The sequence below is a fragment of the Chrysochloris asiatica genome, unplaced genomic scaffold (assembly GCF_000296735.1).
Source record: "Chrysochloris asiatica unplaced genomic scaffold, ChrAsi1.0 scaffold00009, whole genome shotgun sequence".
In the NCBI taxonomy this organism is placed as follows: domain Eukaryota; kingdom Metazoa; phylum Chordata; class Mammalia; order Afrosoricida; family Chrysochloridae; genus Chrysochloris; species Chrysochloris asiatica.
The window spans coordinates 15,438,365-15,462,291 of NW_006408527.1; the positions used below are offsets into that span (position 1 = coordinate 15,438,365).

The window sequence follows — 23,927 nt, forward strand, 5'->3', positions numbered from 1 at the left end:
ATCGGACATCAGCAATGATATCCCTCATTCCACATCCTCTTCTGAATCTGGCTTGAACCTCTGGAAGTTCTCTGTCAATGTATGCTTGCAGCTACTTCTGTAAAACTTTACTTGCATGGGATATCAAAGATATTGTCTGATGATTTCTGCATTCTGTTGGATCATCTTTCTTTGGAATGGGCACGAATATGGATCTCTTCCAATCAGTTGACCAGATCATTGTTTTCCAAATTTCTTACTTCTTGGCATGAGTGAATACCTCCTGTGCCGCCTCACTTTCTTGAAAGATTTCAATTTTGATTCCATCAATTCCTGGTGCCTTGTTCTTTGCCAATTCCTTCAATGCACCTTGGACTTCTTCCTTCAGTATCATTGGCTCTTGATCATATGCTACCTCTTAAAACAGTTGAATAGCAACCATTTCCTTTTGGTACAGTGACTCTGTGTATTCCTTCCATTTTCTTTAAATGCTTTCTGCATCATTCAATAATTTGCCCAGAGATTCCTTCAGTAACGAAAGTCGAGGTTTATTTTTCCTTCACTTACCCCAGCTTGAGAAATGCTGAGTGTGTTCTTCCCTTTAGGTTTTCTGACCCCAGATCTTTTCACATTTTGTTGTAATATCTGGCTTTGTCTTCTCAAGCTGACCTTTGAAATTCCCTGTTCAGCTCTATACCTCCTCATTTCTTCCATTTACTTTAGCATGTCTATGCTATAGAGCAAGTTTCAGCGTCTCTTCCAACATCCATTTTGATCTTTTCCTTCTTTCTTGTCTTAATGACTTTTTGCTTTCTTTATGTATGATGTTCTTGATATCATCCCACAAATCTGTTATTCAGATGATCCCTAAATTCAGGTGGGATATATTCAAGGTCATATTTTGGCTCTCGTGTACTTGTTTTCATTTTCTTCAGCTTCAGTTTGAATTTGCATATGAGCAATTGATGGTCTATTCCACAATCTGCCCCTGGCCTTGTTTTGACTGCTGATATGGAGCTTTTCCATGGTTTCTTTCCACAGATGTAGTCAATTTGATTTCTGTGTATTCCATGTGGTGAGGTATATAATCGTCTCTTATGCTGTCTAAAGAAGGTATCTGAAATGAACAAATCACTGATTTTGCAGAATTCTATCATGTGATCTCCAGCATCATTTCTATCACCAAGGCCATATTTTCCAATTACTGATCCTTCCTTTTTGTTCCCAACCTTTGCATTCCAATCACCAGTAATGATCAATACATCTTGATTGCATGTTTGATCAATTTCAGATTGAAGAAGTTGGTAGAATTCTTCTATTTCATCCGTACTGGCTTTAGTGGTTGGTGTGTAAATTTGAATAATAGTGGTATTAACTGTAGGTGCATGGATATTATCCTATCACAGACATATTGTACCTCATGACCGATTTAGATATGTTCTTTTTGACAAGGAATGTAACACCATTCCTGTTCAATTTGTCATTCCTGGCATAGTAAACCATGTGGTTGTCAGATTCAAAATGGCCAATACTAGTCCATTTCAGCTCACTAATGCCTAAGATATTGATGTTTATGTGTTCCATTTCATTTTTGACAATTTCCAATTTTCCTACATTCATACTTCGTGCATTCCATGTTCTGATTATTAATGGATGTTTGTAGCTGTTTCTCTTCATTTTGAGTTGTGCTCTATCAGCAAATGAAGGTCCTGTGGGCTTTACTCCCATGGGCTTTACTCCAGTTGTGTCATCATGGTCAACTCTACTTTGAGGAGGCAGCTCTTCCCCAGTTGCCTTTTGAGTGCCTTCCAACCTGAGGGGCTCATTTTCCAGCACTATATCTGACAGTGTTTCTCTGCTATTCATAAGGTTTTCAGTGACTAAATATTCAGAAGTAGTTCATCTCTCCTCCTTCCTTGTCTGTCTTTGTCTGGAAGCTCATCTGAAACCTGTCCACCATGAGTGACCCTGCTAATATTTAAAATACCCATGGCATAGCATCTTCACATGGCTGTCTTTTCTCGGTCTCTGTGTCTCTTTTATCAGGACATCATCCATATTGGATTAGGATCCACCCTACTCCAGTAGGACCTCATGTTAACCTGGTAACATCTTAAGAGACTCTATTGCCAAATTAGGTATAGGGATTAGGATTTCAGCATATCTTTTTAATGGAGAACACAATTCAGTTCACAACAGATGAGAACTGGCTGCTCTTCCCTTGAGCCCAGGAGGAAAAAGCTGGACTTACAGTTTCAGTGCATGGAGCAGTATATCCATGGCATTATAGTGAGGTTGGGGCAACCCCACTGAGATGATGAATGGGCAGCTTTCCTCTCTTAAAGTCACATGATGAAGAGCATTATTTTAAGCTTTCTTCCTTTCTCAAACATGAGCTTGGCATGTGATCAGATCCCCTTCTCAGACCCAACTTATGGTTCTGCAAGTTCCAGACAAACTGTGATAAAAGAATGGAAGTCAGTAGCTGGTATTCTAGCTCCAGCTTGAAACTGAACTTTGGACCTCAGTTGTGATGGTTAATTTTGTGTCAACCTAGCTAGTCTATCATGACCAGTTATTTGATCAAAAACACTAGTCAGATTTTGCTCTAAAGATATTTACATGTTCTTAACATTTAAACCAGTTAACTTTAAGGGCAATTACCCTTGACCTGTGGGTGGACCTCATCTGATAGGTTGAAGGAAGGCCTAAAGAGTAAAACCTGAGGGATTCTGCCTCAAGACTGTACCACTGACATCCTACCAGAGTTTTCTGTCTGTTGCCTCCAACCTTTTCTGCCACGTTCACAATTGAGTAAGCCTATTTCTTATAATCTCTCTCTCTAGATATTTATTGTTGTTAGCTGCTGTAGAGTAGGTTCTGACTCATAGCGACATTATACACAACAGAATGAAACACTGCCGGGTCGTGCACCATACTCACAATCATTGATAAGCTTGAGCCCATTGTTGCTGCCACTGTGCCAACCCATCTCATGGGGAATCTTCTTCTTTTTTACCGACCCTCCACTTTACCTAACATGATGTCCTTCTCCAAGGACTGGTCACTTCTGATAATGTGTTTGAAGTATGAGAGACGAAGTTCTCGTTGTCCTAGCTTCTAAGGGGCATTATGGGTGTACTTCTTGTAATGCAGATTTGTTTGGGGCCTTACAACCAACCAACATATTCAGAGGCTAAAGATTGGGTTGAAGTGCCACCCAACCCCCTGAAACATACTTTAAAGTAAGTGCAGACGCTATACTAATAACTTTATGTGCATCATTTCATTTAATCCTGACAACAAACCTAAGGGGAAGCTACAGTTATTATCTCTGTTCTAGCAAGAGGACAAGGAGCTGCAGACAGGCTCAGTAACTTGGGAGTGAGCATACATGCTCGTTAACGGTGGAGCTGGTTCAACCCAGTCCTGTCTGACTCCAGAATCCAAGTCCTCAGACTTTTGAGAACTATGACCTCACAATTCCCAAACCCCTGTGATTGCTCTCGTAGTAATCATGGTCCTTGCAACTGCAGATCATGGGTGTCTACCAAGTTTCAGGGTCTTCTCCCTCTGTGTGGCCATGCTCTCCCTGGGCAATTAGTTTCTTTATGCCAATGACATCAACTACACCTAAAGGACTGATATCTCATAATTCTCTGCAGGTAGTTCTAGATGGGTTGTTGCTGTTGTTAGGTGCCATCGAGTCTGTACCGACTCATAGCGACCTTATGCACAGCATAATGAAACACTGCCTGAACCTGGCCCAACTTCACAATTGTTGCCATTATTCTGTCAATCCATCTCGCTGGGGGTCTTCCTCTTTTTCTCTGACACGCCACCTTACCAAACATGATATCTTTCTCCAGCATCTGGTCCTTCCTGACAATATGTCCGAAGTGTGAGAGATGAAGTTTGGACATCTTGGCTTCCAAGGAGCACTCTGGCTGTACTTCTTCCAAGACAGATCTGTTTGGTTTTTTTGGCAGCCCATGGCACTTTCAATATTCTCCTCCAACACCATAACTCAAAAGCATCAATTTTCATACCATCTTCCTTATTCACTGTCCAGCTTTCGCAGGCATATGAGGTTACTGCTTACAAGGCATTCAACCCTACCTGCTAGAACCTCACTCTCAATAGGTCTAGTATGAGCTCCTCAGTCCCTGACTCACAGTCCTCCTGCTCTTCCTTTACCTTTAGTGTTTCTTGATGAATGTCGCTAAGATAATTAGAAGGAGCCCTGGTGGGACAATAGTTAAGCTCTTGATGTTAACCAAAGATCGAATCCCAGTAACTCCACTGGAGAAAAGACTGGCAGTCTGCTTTTGTAAAGATTTGTGGCCTAGAAAACCCACGGGCAGTTCTACTTTGTCCTATAGGATCACTGGAAGTTGGAATCAACTGGACATGTAAGAACAACAGTCTAGATTACTGCAAAGCCTTTCAGTAGCTCCCCTGTTCTCATCTCTGTCTCCATCAAATTACCTGCCCCATTTGCTGCCAAAGTTACCTAAATCAACATCTGATCATGGAAGTTGCTGACCATAAAGCCTTCTATTTGCATTTCAGCTATTAATTGTTGAGTAGCCACTGTGTTTCAGGCTCTAATGGCTTGTTCGGTGGTTCATTCATCTGGTATTTCCTGAGCACCAGACAAGATGCAGAGTGCAGGTATAGTTTCTGGCTTCTCCAAACATGCAGCTTCATAAGAAAAGTCTCTGGTGGGTACACATGGTTTGTGTGCTTGGCTGTGACTGGATGGCTAGAGGTTCAAGTCCATTCAAATGTACTTTGTCAGAAAGGTCTGGTGATCTGCTGCTGAAAAATCAGCCCTATGGAGCCCAACTCTACTCTGACATAAAAGTAATCACCATTAATTGGAACCAACTCAACAGCAGCTAGCTTTCATAATATAGTTAACATTATCTCACGTAATCCTCACAACTCTGAAAGCAGGTATTTTACAGATGAGTAAAGGAGTCTGGGTGGCACAGATGTTAAAGCTTTCAGCTGCTAACCAAAAGGTTGGCTGTTTGAACCCACCAGCTTCTTTGAGAGAGAAAGGTGTGTTTGTCTGTTTCTACAGGAATTACAGCCTTGGAAACCCTATGAGGCAGTTCTGCTCTGCCCTAAATAGGGTAGTTCTCAGTTAGAATTGACTCCAGGACTATAGCTCAGAGGGGTCAGTTTGTTCAAGGTTCCAGGGCAAATAAATGGCAAACTCAGATTTCAAACTCAGAACCCCTGTGTCTGACAGTTTCACAATTGCTGTTCTTCCTCTAGTGACTCCCCAATATTTATTTGCACAATCTTCCAAACCTCCTGGTGGCTTCTTCAAGGCCCTTCCCAGCATGTGCCCAGCCGACAGTCCACAGCCCTCCCACACAGCAGCCGTGTACAATTCAATTTTCTTTCCCAGAAGCCACTCTGCCCTCTTGTGTTTTTACTCTTGCTTTTTTTCGGCCTGGCAAAACCATCCTCCTATGTCCTTGCCCTTTCCTGACACCTGGCCCCTGTTCAACGTGACCTTCACAGGCACCTTTCCCCAGGTGTCCTATCTGGGCTGAATCTGAAGGCTGCTGCCCTCCATCTCTGGTGGGGGGGGGGGGGTAGTACTTTTTTTACAGCACTATGCTGGCTTGGTACAGCAGAGGGCTCTATTCCTTCCCCAGTGACTTCCTGTTCTACAAGTTCAGTGGCTACGTTTCAGCTAGGTTAGACTCACAAAAGATTTCCTTTCATGGTGACATTAGGCTAGCTCAGACCATACTTTTCTTGCTTGGCTGGCAGCTTAACAGCTTCATTAGCACCCTGGTGTTGAAAAACAGTGATGGCCATTATATTACCCTGGTAGGCACCAGCATGAGGCAGAGGTCCTAACAAGCTGAGTCAGGCATAAGGGTCCTGCCTTCAAGTTGTCATGCTTTAGTGCAACCAGAGAGTCACAAAAGATTTTTCTGATCAAGAACTTTCCGTCCAATAGCCAGGACAGTGTGGTCACTAGTGTGAGACATGAAACTGCATCACTGCCCCCTCAGATGCTCAGGACTGTGATGGCCCATCCAGAGGGTAGGGAATGGGATGGGGAGGAGCACAGAGGAATGCCTCCAGGGGCCAAAGGATCTCAAGAGAAAGAAGTCCTAGCGTTGTCCCTCCGGCTCAGAGCTGGGATCTCCGTGTCCTTTTCTCTGAGCCCTATCAGAAATGAGCTCACGCAGGTTGGCTCAGTCTGGGCTGCTCGGATAGGTAGGCCTTGGGGAGGTTCCCGTGAATCCAATCACTGCCAGCTTGGGCCAGCACTTCCGGTTTCTAGAGTGGAGGGGCATCTGTGAAGGAGCCATGGAGCGGGCTGCCACAGACAAGGCAGAGTAGGGTGGAGGGAGCGGAGATTGGTTCCTTCCTTTGACACATGTGGGTGTCTGGCTCCTCTGGAACCCCCTGAGAGAGGCAGTCAGTTCCCTATCAGGGGAAGGAGTCAGAAGTGACACCAGGGCCCAATTCGAGCCTTGGAAGCTAAGGAAATACTGACTGGGAGAACAGGTGGGGTGTGATGTGTCCTGTCCACCCACCCCCCGCCATTGTTATGTACCACTGAGTCACATCCAACTCACAGCAACCCTATATGGTACAGTACAACTATACAAAGGGTAGCTTCCTGGGCTGTTACCTTGACAGGTACAGATTACAAGGTCTTTTCTCCCATGGAACAGCTGGTGGGTTCGAACGGTGGTTTAGTAGCCAAGTGTTTAATAATTGCACTTCCAGGGATCCCACCTCTACCAGGGGAGGTGAATTCTGAGTCCCCAGTCCCTGCCTTTTTTGGCATTCGTGCCTTGCAAATGGGAGGTGATGAGTCTGCCCCACTTGTAGTGACTGGAGGGTGAGAGAAGATGCTATCTGATTGCTGGACATGAAATGTATTAAGCGCTGGTTGTAGAGCAGGGATGCCTAACACTCCAAGATGGTAAGTTTCTTCCTGCCTCTAAATCAGAAAAAGGGCTCACAGCAGTCGTAAGGCACTGGTACTGGAGTGGGTGAGCTTGGTTTGTGACTTCTTGCACAAGGGAGAACACAAAATTCTTATACTAGTAAGTGTTACAGTGTTTTAGGGCCATTAGAACGGTATGTTTCACATCCTTAGTTTCCTTGAGAATAAAGTGTCTATGCAGAAACATTGTGTGGCAAGGGGGCTAGTGCTTAGTCCTATTATATGTATAACCTTGTGACAGGTGTTGGGAATACACAGGTGGATAAGATAAGCAGGTCTAAGCTTCACAAGTCCCTTATGTTGTAGAGCTGTGTGCGTTGATGCGCTGGATTGCAAAGTCAGTTTCATCTGCAAGCTTGGCGGTTCAAGCTCACAAGCCACTCCTAGGAAATCCTACACAAGGTCACTATGGGTTGGACTGACAACAGCACTTAACAACAACAAACTTCACATAGATTACACATGCTTTTAAACAGTTGCAACACATAGCCTGGTGTGGCGCTGTGGGCTAATGCACTGGACTGCAAAGTCGGTTTGAACCACAAGGTTGGCGGTTCAAAATCACCAGCTGCTCCATGGAAACCTATACAGGGTTGCTATGGGTCGGAACCAACTCGATGGCATGGAACAACAACACTAGTGTCCTCATTTTATTGCTGAGGAAGGTTAAGCAGCTTGCTCAGGATCTCAAAGCCAATAATGGTAGAGCCAGGAATTGAATCCAAGAAAGTCAAACCCCAAAAGTCTAAGTTCAAATATTAAATTAAAGCAAGGACTTACTGAGCACAACTGTATGCAAGTGGATCTTGAGGAAGACTAAATGGTACAGGGCAGGATCCCTGACCTTAATGTATTTACCCATAAGAATGGTATCAGGGGGCAAGTGGATTTGTATGCATCAACAGTTTAGAAGAGTTCCTGGGGAACTTCCATTTCTGGCCAAGATGATGTAACAGGATCCACATTAACCCTCCATATTAAAACAACAAAACAAAACTTTTTAAATGGACAAAATGTATAAAACAACGTTTCTCAAAATACTGGATATCAGGCAACAAAGAACAGAGATCCTGAAGGCACAGGAGACAAATGAGATGATCCCTGTGATTATCCCAGCTTACTGCCTTGAGGTTATGCAGGCTGTGGAGCAGGGAGGCAAAGTTGGCAAACTACTTAAGTTGAAGAAATGCTGATAGGAGACTGAGTAGGCCAAGGGGGCTAGAGTTCACGGGGCAGAGCACTTTGAGAGGAAAGATCTGCACAGGTTTTCCCTGTAGTATGTGCATGAGGAAAGTACCAAGATTGAAGAAACAGCCATCCAAAAAGATTAGAGTTAATAGTGCCTAACTTTCACACAGAGCCAGGAAAGTATCTTTTCCCACAAGCCAAAATAGAATACTCTATGATACTTGATAGAGTACACAGAAGTTCTTACCTCAGTAGTAGGATATAACGAATCCTAGACTGAATGCTGCTCCTACCCTGCATAGCAAATCTAAAAGCAAACCTGAAATGATCAATTCCCAAATAACTTAACCAAGTCTCAGAACAAAACTCAAGAATATTTTTAGGAATACAAAAGCAGGCAGCAAGGTAAAATTTATGTCTGCCATCCAATAAAAAATGACTGGGCATGCAAAGAAACAGAAAAATAATGAGGAGAAAAAAACAATCAACTGAAACAAACTGAGAAGATTAGCCTAGCCCCTGCGCAAGGGTGACATTCGAATACGTGAAGTGTTCCATATTTTTTATACTTATGGATGTAGTAGCTCAACATCCCAACCAAGAGGAAAGGAGTCTTCACATCAAGGATCAATCCTATCCCCTTTGTATACAGGGCTGATAGGGATGGGCAACTTAGACGCTGGCTACCTAAAATGATGGTGGTGATGTGCTATGGAGTCGGTTTTGACTCTTAGCAACCCTGTACAGAATTTCCAAGGCTGTAAATCTTTACGGGACCAGAAAGCCTCATCTTTCTCCTGCAGAACAGCTGGTAGTTTTGAACTTCTGACCTTAAGGTTCACAGACCTATTCGTAACCACTACGCTACCAAAGCTCCTTAAATAGAGGGGCTATAAAGGCACAAAGTGACTGGCTTACAAGTTTTCAAAAGGACATTTAGTTTCAGAGTGCGGCGGGAAGGTAGAATCCCCATTGAATAGTTTTCATCTTGTCTAGATGGGTCTGGTGAAAGGAGATGGCGATAGGATTCATTTGATTTAATAATGAGTAATTGTTATCAGAAGGAGCTCTGGTAGCGTAGTGGTTACGAATTGGGCTGCGAGCCACAAGGTCAGCAGTTTGAAACTACCAGCTGTTCACATGTGGGAGAAAGATGAGGCTTTCTGCTCCCGTAAAGATTTACAGCCTGGGAAACCCTGTACAGGGTCGCTATGGGTAGGAACTGACTCCACGGCACATAACAACAACAACAACAACTGTTATCATAACTAATTGTGATAGTCACAACTGTAAAGGTAGAAGTTATGTAACAATAAGGGGGGAGTAGTTAATCTTACATTTCAGGAACAGAGGAACCCTAGGACCACCAACGCAGAAGAGCGTGAGTGGAATGTGGGATCCTAGCCAGAGAAACAGCGACACCAGAGACGGAGGCAGAAGAGATGTTATGGAGACAGGGAGCAGCTGAGGACTCTAGACTCATGGAAAGAGAAAGGCTATGTGCTGGCAGCCAGGAGGCAGGTTTGCAGAATGTGCCCTTGGGTTGTTTAAATGATGATATATTCCTGAGTGTTTTGGTGTACAGCCCCCCCACCAAAAAAAAAAGCCAGAAGAAATGAAAGCAAATACTGTTGAATGATGATGCACAGAGGAGACTGTAATCATTGCAAATAAACGATGAATACAAAACCAATGTTCTCCCATGTAAACTATCACTCAATTCACAATAAAAACTTAAACACAAAAAAATACTAGAGGAAATAATGCCCACTTTTTTTTACAAATTTGATGAGAACTATAAATCTACAATTCCAACTAGCTCAATGTATCCCAACTAAAATAAATATAAGGACAACACTAACAAGTAAGCTATTGTTGTTGTTAAGCTATACATCACAATAAAATATTTCAAAACTATCGATAAAGATAAAACCTTCAAAGCAGTAAGAGAAAAAAGACATGGAATGTATAGAGGAACAAAGATAACCGTTAACAGCAGACTTATTGCTGGAAACAGTTGAAAGTAAGAGGACAGCGCAACAACATGTTCAAAATAATGAAAGCACTGTCTCCACAGTGAAAATCTTTCAAAAACAAAGGTGAAACTAAGAGTTTTCTTGACATATAAAAACTGAAAGAATTAATTTCCAACAAACCCATGCTACAAGAATTATGAAAGAAAACCTTTTAGACATAAAGGAAAGTGATCATATGGAAACCAGAATCTACCCACAGGAATGAACAGCACCAGAAATGGTAACTATAATATAGAATTTGTTTTTGTTATTATTTAAATCCCTTTAAAAGATAATTAAGCATCTAAACACAGTAGTTAACAATGGAATGTGATGTTAATACCCTGTGTGGATGTAAAACGCATGAGACCAATAGCACAAAGGGCCAGGACAGGAGAAATGGAAAGACAACATTGTGAGATTCTTATACTCTATGTGAAGTAATAAAGCATCAAAGGAGCTCTGGCAGCATAGTGGTTACATGTCAGGCTGCTAACCTCAAGGTCAGCTGTTTGAAACTACCAGCTGCTCCGCAGGAGAAAGATGAGACTTTCTGCTCCTGTAAAAACATACAGCCTTGGAAATCCTATGCAGGTCGTTACGAGTTAGAACCAACTCCATGGCACACAGCCATCCAAATAGCCAGTATCGTATCACTTGGTAGGCATATTACAGGAGCCCTGGTGGTACAATGGGTTAAATGTAGGGCTGATAACTGAAAGGTTGGTGACTTGAACGCACCAGCGGCTCCATGGGAGAAAGAAGACACCATCTGTTTCTGTACATTTTTATAGCCTTGGAAATCTCATGGAGCCATTCTATTAGGTCCTATGTTGTTGTTAAGTACTGTCAAGTCGGTTCCTACCCTTAGTGTCCCTGTAGAGGGTTTCCGAGAAGCAGCTGGTGAGCTTGCACTGATGACCTTGTGGTTCAAACAAACTATGCAGTCCAGCGCATTAGCCCAGAGCACCACACCAAGACTCCACATTCAGTCCTACAAGGTCACTACAAGTCAGAATCAACTCTACAGAAGCGTGTGCATATGTGTACATATACAGACTATAATAAGGTAAAGATATAAACATCGTTAGTCATCTGGGAAATGCAAATCAAAACCATAATGAGATACCATTTTACACCCACTAGCCATTCCGTGGGAGAACGATGAGGCTTTCTGCTCCCATAAAGATTGACAGCCTCGGAAATGCTATGCAGGTTCGCTATGAGTCAGAACCAACTCCATGGCACACCACCATCACCAGGATGGCTATAATAAATATGACAAACAGTAGCATGGTTGGCAAGAATGTGGAGAAATCAGAGTTCCATACATTGCTGGTAGGAATATAAAATGGTACTGTCATTTTGGAAAACAGTCTGGCAGCTCCTCAAATGATAAAACACAGAGGTGAGACCTGTCCACTCTGGATGACCCTGCTGGTATCTGAAATACTGGTGGTATCACTTGCAGCCTCACAGTAATGCACAAGCCACCAAGGTACAACATATCAGCAAATGAGTGGTACTTTACCACGTGATGCAACAATTCCATACCCAAGAGAAATAAAAATATATATCTATACAGAAACTTCTACACAAACGTTTACAACAGCATTATTAATAGCTAAAAATAGAAACACTCCAAATGTCAATGGTTGAATAGCTAGACAACATATATATCAATACAATGAAGTATTAATCACTGGCATCAAGTCAATTCTGACTCATAGGACAGAGCAGAACTACTCCTTAGTGTTTCTGAGATTGTAAACGTTTACTCCTCTAGAGCGCGGCTGTTGGGTTTGAACTGCCGACCTTGTGGTTAGCAGCCCAACACTTAACCCACTGTACCTCCAGGGCTCTGTCAATGAAATATCACTTAGTCATAAAAGGAATGAAGTACTTACATGCTGCAACACAGATTGACCTTAAAAACCATATGCTGAGTGAGAGACCAGCCACATACTTTGATTCCATTCACATCAAAGTCAGAACAGGGAAGGCTAAAGATCAGTGGTTGCTTACAGCTAGGCTGGGGGAGCAAAGGGATTAGGAGTACGGAGTTTCATTTTGTGGTGATAAAAATAATGTAAATTAGCCATGGTAATGATTTCACATATGTGCAAATATACTAAAACTAAAGGTGTCCGTTTGAGGAATAAGGTGTACCTGATGCAAGTCATGGTATTTTCAATAACCTCAGATACATGAGGACAGTGAATAAGGAAGACTGTAGAAGAATTGATGCATTTGAGTTATGGAGTTGGAGGAGAATATTAAAAGTACCATGGACTGCCAAAAGAACAAACCCATCTGTGTTGGAAGAAGTATAATCAGAATGCTCCTTGGAAGCCAGGATGACCAGACTTCGTCTCTCATACTTCAGACATATTATCAGGAGGGACCAGTTCCTGGAGAAGGACATCATATTTGGTAGAGTGAAGGGTTGGAGAAAAAGAGGAAGATCTCTAGTGAGATGGACTGGCATATGATTGTGAGGTTGCAATGATTGTGAGGTTGGCACAGGACCAGGCAGTGTTTCATTCTGTTGTGCATAGGGTCTTTGAGTCAGTACCAAATCGATGTCACCTAACAACAATAAAGATGTATGCTATAAACTCTAAAGCAACTACTAAGTTAGCAAAGCAAAGAGTTAAGGTTTAAACTTTAACTAAAATGAAATAAAATGGAACAAAACATGTAGTTAATTCAAAGGAAGGCAGAAAAGGAAGGAAAAAATAGAGAACAGATGCGACAAGAAGAAAACAAATAGCAAGATGAGAGACTTAAAACCTAACTATATCAATAATCATATTAAATGCAAGTAGTCTGTTGTTGCTGTTGTTAAGTGGCGTCGTGTGTTGGTTTCAATCCATATTCACCCTGTATAGGGTTTCCAAGGAGCAGTTGGTGAGTTTCAAACACCAGCCTTATGGTTCAAACCAACCTTGCAGTCCAGGGCTTTATCCCACAGCGCCACACCAGGACTCTACACGTAGTCTAAATACCCCCAATTAAAGGGCAAGGTAACCACACTGGATTTTTTTTTAAAAAGCAAGAGTTTGGTTTTTGGTGTTTTTTTTTTAATACTGCCTACAAGAAATGATCTTTAAATATAAAGACACAAATACGCTAAAGATAAGGGATATAAAGACATATCATGCTAACAGTAATCAAAAGAAAGCCAGAGTAACTACATTAATATCAGACAAAGGATATTTCAAAGCAAAGAAGGTTGCCAGCATAAACAAGGCCATTTCATAATGCTAAAACCCAACCCAACCCACCGCTGAGTGGCTTCTGACTAATAGTGACTATATTTCTATAAACAAATCTTTATAGGAATCTCATCTTTCTCCTGCGGAGCTTCTGGGTTTGAACTGCTGACATTTAAGGAGAAAAAGGCAAATATAGTTGATTTCAATAAAATCAATAAAAACGAGGAACACAAAATACACTTCAATGACTGTTTTTTGTTGTTGCTAAGTACCTAGAGTCGGTTCCGATTCATAGCAACACTTTATAGGGCTTCCAAGAAGCTGGTGGGTTTGAACTGTCGACCTTGCATTTAGCAGTACAATATTAATCCTACAGTGCCATGCCAGGGCTCCATAAATGGATGTTAGCCTTGGTGTGAGAATGTAAGATAGACACTGGACTGCTAACCACAAGACTGGCAGTTAAAACGCACTAGCTGCTCTTTGGAAATCCTATCCAGGTTCACCGCGAGCCAGACGGCACAGGAAGGGCAGTGTTTAGTTCTGTTGTGCATAGGTCTCTGAGTCGGAACCGACTCCACAGCACCTAACAACAACAATAAAGGTCATCACAATTCAATTCGAAACCCATTTATCAAACATTTTAGAAAAGATCCAGGACCCTGCATTTTGTTAGGGAGCCCAGCATCTGTCTCTCTCAACAGGGACAGAACTTCCTCACGGCCCCGCCCCTTTCAGGCTCACCTTTTCTTATCTCTCTGGTGCCCCCCTGTGGTAGTTATGTGTTCAACAGGTAGACATTCTGAAGGTTGGGGCGAGGCAGGGCAGGGCAGGCCGCAGGCGATTGATTTCTCTCCGAAGGTTCTGGAAAAGCAGAGCCCCCGGGTTGGGAGACAGTGGCGCGACTGTGGGAAGCAGTACAGGGCCGGGAGCCAGGAAACTCACAACTCCACGCCAGCTGAGTCACTGCTCAGCCGCTGTGCGGGCCAAAGGAGGTGATTCCAGCAGGCGCCTTGCTAAGGAATAGCACTGATAGGGTGGGCACTTGTGTGCGTTTAGGGACGGAAGGGGAGCAAGAGGTGGGAGCGAGATGTAGGTGAAAGGCAGCAGAAGCCTACAGGGCTAGGAGGGTGGTGTGTAGAACTAAACTATGAAGGATTCGTGTACTGAGAGCAATAGGGAGCAACTGAGGGCTTTCATCAATGGGGTGCCATGAGTTTTTTTTAAATGCATTAAGGGTGCTGTAAGTGCGAGACTGCCTTGGATGGTTACCCAGTGGTATTTCGCCTTCAACTGTACATACTTTCATAAACATCACATCTGAGCATTACAAACACCCATCACATGGTCCCATTTCAGAGAAACCAGGAAGCTATTCCAGGTAACATACCAAATACGTCATCTGCATGATCTGGATTAGAATTTTGCTTGTCTGTCAGCCAAGACCAGGAGTCTTTCTTCTCTTTAAGAAGGTACTTATTATCTTGAAAAAATACATTAGAAACACATGAAAGCCTTCTTGTCCTTCAAAGAGTACATATACATAACCCATCCAGAGGTGTCTCACAAGATAGGCCTGGCAATGTGTTTCCAACTCTATGGAGCCCTGTACTCTGCACACACCAGGTCACCATGAGTCAGAGCCTACCCTACGGCAACACCACCAACAAATATCCATCTCCATCTCTCCTTTGAAGAGTGGCTTGCTATCAGCTTGGATGGCTGCAGATTCCTTCACAGCATCCCCAGATGCTCTGCACTGCCCATTAGGACCTAGGGTCTCAGTAGTCCAGGCACCAGACAGTCAAAGAGAGTGGCCTCCAGAAAGCAGCATTCTCCATGGTTGGCACCTGGCTCCGAACATGCTTGTGGAATTAATTTGAGGCAGCCTTTAAACGTCACACATTTAAAAAATTTTCAAGATTGAGTAGTAATTTAATGTGTGTTAGGAAAAAGATCTTAGCTACAACAAACCAGTGATCACGGATATATTTTTATTTCCTTTAATGTAAGTTTATTTGTTTAAGGAATCTGTTTATAGAGAAATATTAAGTAAATAATTTGTTCTGGTCGAGTTGGTTCCAACTCATAGCAGCCTTGCATAGGGTTTCTGAGGAGCAGCTGGTAGGTTTGAACCACTGATCTTGTGGTTCACAGTCCAGTGCTCATCCTACAGAGCCACACGGGGATAATAATAGCACAGGTGACAAGAATTTTAAGTGTGGCAGGTGCCTGAGGTTTGAGAATTGCTATGCAGTAGGGCGTCTGGATTTGGCAGCCCAGGGCCTGGAAACCTGGTTTCGGAGGTTGCTGCTCTAGTACTTGGGAGAACCAGGAAGGAGGGGTGTGGGTGTAGGTAAAAACCCAGCCTGTCAAACTGTCAGATGCAAGTACATTCAGGCACAAGTGGAAAGGGAAGTATTTCTGTCTCTCCATACATTCCATGTTTAGAGCAAAGTGGTAGAAAGCGGCCAGACGGACCAAACTCCCAGGATCTCCCTGCGCTATAGCAGCTTATGAGAGCAAGGATGTCCTCTAGTGTGGTCTGCATCCCCAGAGGCAATGAAGGGCCTGGAATAAACCCCCAGAGGTCTCAGTTCATAATGAGGGTGCTGGGGAGTCACCGGGGGCTTTTTCCTCCCAGAGTGACATGTTAGGAACTTCCCAAACAGAGTTAAAAATAAAGCAACTGCTGCTCTTTGGGTAATTGATTATGGTCTTCAACCAATAACCATGCTGTTCTCTAGTAACTAAGCTTAAGGTGAAGGAGCAGCTGAAGGAGGCTGGCTGTATCTCACAATGGGCGCCCAAGGAAATGTCAGCCATCTTCAACCCTACGGGAGCTCTGAGGAGAAAAACCCTGACCGCTGGGTCTGTGGTTGGCACAAGAGGCAGCTGCCATCTGCCGTTCCTGTTCTGCAGCCTTCTAGAGGCATAACTTGCAAGGAGGGCTTGGTGAGTTTGCAGTGGGGGACTCTGAGCCCAGACCTGCCCCTTCACACAGCTGCCCTGCCTTCCTCCCTCCCTGGTCTTCCTCTGGCGTGGTAGAGGGAGCACTGTCAGAACCCTGGGACAAGAGGGTTTCAAAAAGTTCATGGAAAAATTACACTATCTTTTCATTACATTTTCCACAAACTTTGTAAAGCCCTCTCATATGATTCCTTTTAACGGACTGAAGCCAAATATCTCCAGGGTGGTCTTAACTAGGTTTTGACAAATGTATAAAAGTACAGGAAGAAAATATTTTTTAAAACTAGCACATAGTTTTGTTGTTATGTGCCATGGAGTCGGTTCTGACTCATAGTGACCCTGTACAGGGTTTCTGAGGCTGTATATCTTTATGGGAGCAGAATGCCTCATCTTTCTCCAATGGAACAGCTGGTAGTTTTGAACTGCTGACCCTGAGGTTAACAGCCTGATTCGTAACCACTATGCTACCATAGCTCCTTAGCACATAGTAGTTCTCCAGGAAAGGGGAAACTATCAGTGATGTTCTTTTCCTTTAAGAGTAGAGAGAAGAAATGCCATCAATCTGAGACTTCCTCTTAGGGATTGTTGTTGTTAAGTGCCGTCAAGTTGGTTTCCAAGGAGTGACTAGTGGGTTTGAACCACCGACCTTGTGGTTAGTAGGCTAGTGCTCATCCTACAGCACTATACCAGGACTCCTCTGTTGGACTCCTTTTTATGGATCATGTCCCTTAACAAGGTCTGTTGAAGTACTCATCCTTGTACCTGTAAATAAGACTCTGTTTGGAAAACTGAGGCTTAGTTTGTTATGTTAGTGAGGCATACTGGAGCAGGGTGGGTCCTAAACCCAATCTCTTCTTTCAAAAAGGACTAAATAGACACAGACACACACAGGGAAGAGATCATGTACACTGTCTACAGGCAAAGGAATGCTAAGGAACTACCTACAAGAAGCGGTGTTGTTTTTGTTGTTAAATGCCACTGAGTCAGTTCTGATTCATAGTCACCCTGCTAAGTGTTTCCAATGAGCTGTCAGTGAGTTTGAACCACCAACCTTGCAGTTCAAACTGACCTTGCAGTCCAGTACAGCGCCACACCAAGACGCCGACAAGGAGGGGTAGCCTTCTTGATTTGGACTTGGAGCCTCTAGGACTGTGGAAAACAAATTTCTATTCTCAAAGCCCCCCGCCTGTGGTATTTTTTGTTACAGCCCTACTAGGCTACTGCTATATGCCCCCCAAACTAGCTGAGCACAGACCCTGGTCCCTACCACAAACCCCTCCCTGCCCCACACACTCCAGAAAACGACCAGTTCTGCCAAGGTGATGATGTCAAGGAGAAAGAAAGCTCCCTGCCAACATAGAGAAGAAAATCAAGCCAAGACGGAAATTAGCACAAACAAGCTTTTTTAGAAAAGACGAGGGCTGGAGCAGGGCCCGTGGTTTATTGATAGAAGGCTAGGTTGGTCAGGTTCTGCTGGAGCATGCAGCCAGTCCTGTCCAAGGCAAACACAGCAACCGGCCCAGCCAACCCCCAAAGCACCCCCCACCCCGGGCTGTGTGCCTACAGAGGGCCACTCAGCACCCACGCAGACTGAGGCTTCTTTCTCTGTGCTACGCCAGAAGGGGATGACTCTAGACCTAGCCTGGGTACTGCCTTCCAGGGGTTCCAACATGGACTCCTTGTCCCAGCAGTTCAAGGGGGTGGAGAACGATGCTTTCAGACTTGTATTGGTTTCCTGGAGCTGATGCCACAGAGGACCACAGACTGACAGTTAAAGACAATGATTTCTGTCTGGGTTTCCCTCTGTATCTCTTCTTTTTTTATAAGGATACCAGCATGTTAAATTTAGATCCACCCTACTCTAGTAGAAGGTCCCTGGGACATGCATACGGTTAACATGCTTCTTGTTGTTGTTAAGTGCTGTCATGTCAGTTCTGACCCATAGCAACACTGTATAGGGTTTCTGAGGAGCAGTGGTGAGTTTGAACCACTGACCTTGCAGTTCAAATGGCTTTACAGTCTGGTGCATTAACCCACAATGCCACACCAGGACTCCATACGGTTAACATATTCAACTGCTAACAGAAATATTGGAATTTGAGTTTTTGCAGTAGATCAGAAGAAAGGCCTGGTGATCAATTTCCAAAAGATCAGAGCCACTGTAAGTCCTACTGGGTTCAGTTCTACTCTGACACACCTGGGGTTGCCATGATTTGGAATCAACTCAACAGCATCTGGTTCAACTCTAGTAGGGATAATCCTCTTGTTAACTGATAACATCAAAGACCCTGTTTCCAACCAAGGTCATGTTCATAGGTTCTGGGGGTTACGATGTAAGCATATCTCCCTTCAACTCATAGCACTCCTTCTGATGACTGACATTCTGAGTGTGATATGGATCTACAGCAAACTCAGGACTTGCCCTGGGCCATTTTCCTACCACCCTTGGAAGCTGGCTAAACTGTTCCACGACAGGGTATCCCAATCTGGACACTATGATTATTCTGTGCCTGATGTTGTGGGGACTGTCCTATGCAGTGTGTAGGATTTTTAGCAGCATCCTTGATTTCTACCCACCAGAAGAACCTTCCTTGTCGTGATACACAAAGGTATCTCCAGATACTGTATTGCCCTGAAGGGTGCAAATCCACCTCTAGTTGATACCTGCGGTTCTAAAAAGAACAGAGATAACCCAAGGGGAGACGCAGGAAGAGAAGAAGGGGTAGAGTAGGGCTCCACGATGGGGAACAGATAGGGTTGGAGGAAGCTGAAAGAAGAGAGAGATGTGGTTGTCCCCAAAGGGAAAGGAAAACAGAGTTGAAGACTTTCAGGAAGTTCTGACATATGGTGTGCTATGTAACCTCCATCTTCTAAGGAAGCCTTTAGCAGAAATCGACAGCACTCATCAGTTATGTGGGAGTCATATTGGTCTCCTCTCCTTTCCCTGGCCCTGACCCCAGTTGGACAGGTTCCAGTCTCACAGCAAGGTCTTTTCAAGAGGCCTGGTTACCTCAGGCTACACCCAAACCAGTTTCTATTCTACAGTCTATGAAAGATGTACACAATTGTTTTGTAAGTATATATTTTAGAACCAGGATGATATCCTTAAAAATACATGCATCATACTTGTTCTCATAATGCTTTATGGTGGGAGAGAATGGGTCTGGGGTAGATAGCATGGGGCTGCTACCACTCATGGGTGGGTGAAGAATTTGAGCATCATTGATCATGCATATTATAACCAGAAAAAGCCTGTGGATAGCTACTCTGGGGACCCAGGGCTGGATCCTGTTGAGGTAATAACTCGTCACCCAATATCTTGTTTCTGACAGCACCCTGGAATTTCCCCTTATAAACACAACGCTTCTTTGCTTAAAGTCTCTTCTCCTACTCTACTGTAAGCACAGTAAGGGCACGTCCCAAGTCTGGTCCTTTTATTGCCAAGTCCCCAGCACTCCTGGGCTTGGCACATGGTCAACACTCAAAACCTACCTGTTAAATGAATGAATGGATAGTGTCACAGAACACCCTTTACTCCTCAGACTCACACATTAAGACCTGGTGCAAACATCACCTCCTCTGGGAAGTCCTCAACAATTTCTCCCCAAGAAACACTCATTCTGTGTACCCATAAGCCTTGGTTTGTACATTTATGACAACGTGCATCACAGTATATACTAGTTGGTTATATTCTGCCTTCTCAGTCAGACTAAAAGTTTCTGAGGACTACATGTATGAAGTATTGTAGATTATCCATCCTCTACCACCCTCTGTCTACCAAAGGACCCTCTGGCAAACCAAAGAAAGAAAAAAGACAAAAATGTTTGTCCTATGCAAGAATCAGTAAATGCATTTCCCTGTCTCCATTCCAAACTCTAGGCATCAAAATTTAGATACATCACAGCCTCAGCAAAACCCAAGAGTGGCTTTGTGCCTCAATTTCCTGGTCCTTTAAAACAGGGAAGCAGCATTCAGCCAGCCCCTCTGAAGGCTGGCTGGCCTGGTAGCTGACTGGCAGGCGGGCGATGTGCAAGCAGCCTCGTCAGATTAACCCCTGTCAGATTCCAGACTGTGGCCTCACAGAACCTTCAGGAATCTTCTCTGGGGACCCCTCCCCACACACACCTGAACCCTCGTCTGCTTCAGAGCCCTTAGCAAAAGCAGGCTCTGCTTTTGGGGAGACTGCAGGAGACTTCTGAGCATCTACAGACTTCTCCATGTCACTGCCTCTGTTTGATCCCCTGGTCCTCTTGAAACATAGATCTCTGTGTATCTCACATGGCCAGAGGGGACCCCAACATTCAGCACACATGGACACTGTTTCCTCATATTCCTCCTGCTCATCCTGGAGAGAAAGTGGAGCTTGGGGCATCTGGCCTCAGAATTTTTATGCCTACCTGGTGGAAGGTGGGGGTGAGGGTGCTCTCCGGAGAGGGTCTGTCCCGGGCAGGACCTTCCTGCTGACTGCAGTCCAGCTGGATCAGGTTGCGGCACTCCGGGTGACAGGTGAACTTACAGTCTGCAGGGAAAGAACCAAAGGGGCTTAGAGACCTGCTCAAATTTCCACACACTGCCACCCAGAGAGAGAACCTGGGGTGTGCTCAGCTCTTGGGAGAAGGAGCAGTACAGTAGAAACAGGAACCACTAGTGGATTACATGCCTGTTCTCAGCGCTGCCACTAATGGTGAGTGCTGACAGGCATTGTACACATTCACAAACTGCTTTCACCTGCATTATTTTGCATGACCGTGTGCTAATCAGTAGTGCCACTTTATAGACAGGAAATCAGGGCCCAGGGAATTTAGTGACTTCCTCAAGGTCAGATTCCCTGGCTCCAGACTGGTGGTGCTCTTTCTATTAGTAGAAATTCTGCATTTAGCTCTTTCTGCATTCATCACCAGGGGCCACGGATCTCTGGGGAAATATTTCGCTTTCCTGGGGCTCCTTTTGCCCATCTGTAAAATATAGGTAAGATGTGTCCTGCCAGTTGCCCACGGATGTGCATGGTTATAGAGGAGAACTGAAAAATTCAAAACACATCTGGAGACTAAAGCATCATTGTGAGCTGAAGGGCTATTGGTCATCTGTGGCCATGTCTTGTCTAGAAATGTGGGGATGGCTACTGTAGACCAGTTGAAATAGTCTACAGACAACATCCCAATTCAGATGCTTGGAGGAAAAAAACACATGTTTCATAGACGGTTCATTCCATAGAACAAAAGACTTAATGACCAGGGCTCAAAAAGACCTTGGGAATGCCCTTACAGTTAGGGACACTGAGGCCCACGTCCAATGGTACAGCTCATCAATGGCAAAGCCAAGGACGGTAATATTTCCCAGCTTTCTTAAGAACTCCATTGGCAGGAAGGAGAGCAAGGCTCAGCCAAGCACAGGGAGGGGAGTATGTGGGGGCTGGGATGAAGCAAAAGGGATGAAGCAGAGGAAATCAATACATGTCAGTCTATCAGCTAAAAGCTCAGATTGGGGTGTCCTTCCCACACATTGCTGTTGGGCTACTGGATGCCCAGTTCAGCAGGTGTCATAGTTCAGCCAGCAGGCCTGATGGAGGAAGAGTTCGAGTCTCTGATGAGAAACTTGCCCTTCCTAATTGGATACCATCGGGGCAAGCAAGCTTTGTGGAGGAACTTAGCAGTCAGGACTTGATTAGAGAACCTGGGGATTTGAGAACCACTAGCCTTTAACATTCTATGGCTTCAAGTTCTCCAAGACTCTCCTTTCCTTCCACCAAGCTCCAGATGTTCAACTCATTTGCTCTCTGTTTGAAAGTTGCCATTGTACGCTCTATCTTGGGGTGGGGTTCTCTCTTTCTCCCAAAGACCACCCAGTGCTACCCAGCTGCCTCCTCCTTTTATATCCTCAAAGATTAGAACCTGGGCCACACACCTTGGAAGAGTTCTCCCAATAATATCTGCGGGGGAGGACCCTGGCACATGTGGGACACGCAGATTCCAGAACCCTGCGACCTTCTCACATCACCTTTCTGAGGTGGCATTTGTTTTTATTCATTTAGTGAAAATAGACACAAAAATCATTGTTGTTGTTGTTTAGTGCTGTTAAGTCAATTCTGACTTATAGCAACTCCTGTATAGGGTTTCCGAGGAGCACCTGGTGGATTTGAACCACCGAACTTGCACTTCAACCAACCTTGAGGTCCAGTGCTTTATCCTGTAGCACCACACCAGGACATAAGACAATTCAGAGACACTGTTTGCATTCTTCAAGCAATGCCATCTTTCTCAATGACCTTTTTCAAACGATTTCATAAACTTTTGAGTTGCTGTTGTCAATCTGATCACACACATATATAATTATTTCAACGAATCTAGGACTTAATGCATTTTTTCTAATTAGGCTAAACAGTTACTGATTCAAGGAGCTCTGGTAGTGGCACTGTAAGATTAACACTGGACTTCTAACTGCAAGATTGGGAGTTCAAAGCCACTAACTGCTCCTCGGGAGGAAGATGAGGCTTTTTGCTCCATAAAGATTTACTACAGTCTCAGAAACCATTGAGTTGGGTTGAACTGCAAGGTTGGTGGTTCAAGTTCAACAGCTGCTCCTCAGAAACCCCATACAGGGTTGCTATGGGTCAGAACCGACACAACGGACCTTAATAACAACAACAACATGAGTCAGAGTCCTGGTGTGGTGCTGTGGGTTAATGTGGTGGACTGTAAAGTCACTTTGAACCAGAAGGTTGGCAGTTGAAGTTCACCAGACGCTCCTGGGAAACCCTATACAGGCTAACCCAACTCAACAGCACTTAGCAACAACAAATGAATTGGAATTGACTCAACAGAAATGGGTTCAGTTTTGTGTATTCTCATTACTGATAAAGATCAAAGAGTAAAACCTTCAGTATGGATTACAACTCAAAATACAGAATACAGAGAACACACAAGATGGCGGATCGGGTGGAAGTGCAGTTAAGGAGCTCTGTCAGCAACAACACAGAATACAGGACCAAGCAGGCTCAGGGAATGGTCCCACAATGCTGAACCACATATTATAAAGGAATATTTATAAGGTTGGAAGGCTTACAGCTAGGGGAATTTGTAGCAGAAGCAAAAAATCCATTGCTTTCTAATTCAAAACGCTCAGCTGCTCCAGGAGCCACCATCTTGGGTGAAACCAAGTGGGGGTAAGAATCAGAGCAGCCACGGAAGCCTGACAGAACCTCGGAGATAAAGGTGTGGACATACTTTTTTTTTGGTACCTGTTCATTGGCCCCTTGCTGTCTGCGCACCTCCATTCTGGTGACTATATGGGTGCCTGAGCTAGTGGAAACCCCGGCCCCACCCTCGGAGGGTTCTACTACGCATGCGCACACATCTCCTCGAAATTTAAAGAGACAGTATCCTCTTAAAACCAAATGGCCAGAGCCGGCCCTGAACTGTTTATAAGTAGAAAAACGGCCTGAACGGGGATTGTGGAGCAACACAAGCATACAAAAAAGGAAATAGGCCGAAAATTAAATCCTAAGTTACATCAAAACGACCAACAGTGGCATCTTGAAATTTCTCAAGAAGAAAAGTGAAAAGGGAA

The 23,927-nt window shown here is 44.2% G+C and overlaps 1 protein-coding gene across 1 annotated transcript in view; it reads right to left on the reverse strand.

Annotated features, from left to right (window-relative positions):
- The window catches only part of RASSF5 (Ras association (RalGDS/AF-6) domain family member 5), a 107,739-nt gene that overhangs the window by 44,471 nt on the left and 39,341 nt on the right, over positions 1 to 23,927 (reverse strand). Inside the window, exon 2 of the mRNA XM_006834065.1 lies at positions 20,759 to 20,880. Within this exon, the coding sequence (XP_006834128.1) occupies positions 20,759 to 20,880 (122 nt within the window). The remainder of the gene's footprint in view (positions 1 to 20,758; positions 20,881 to 23,927) is intronic.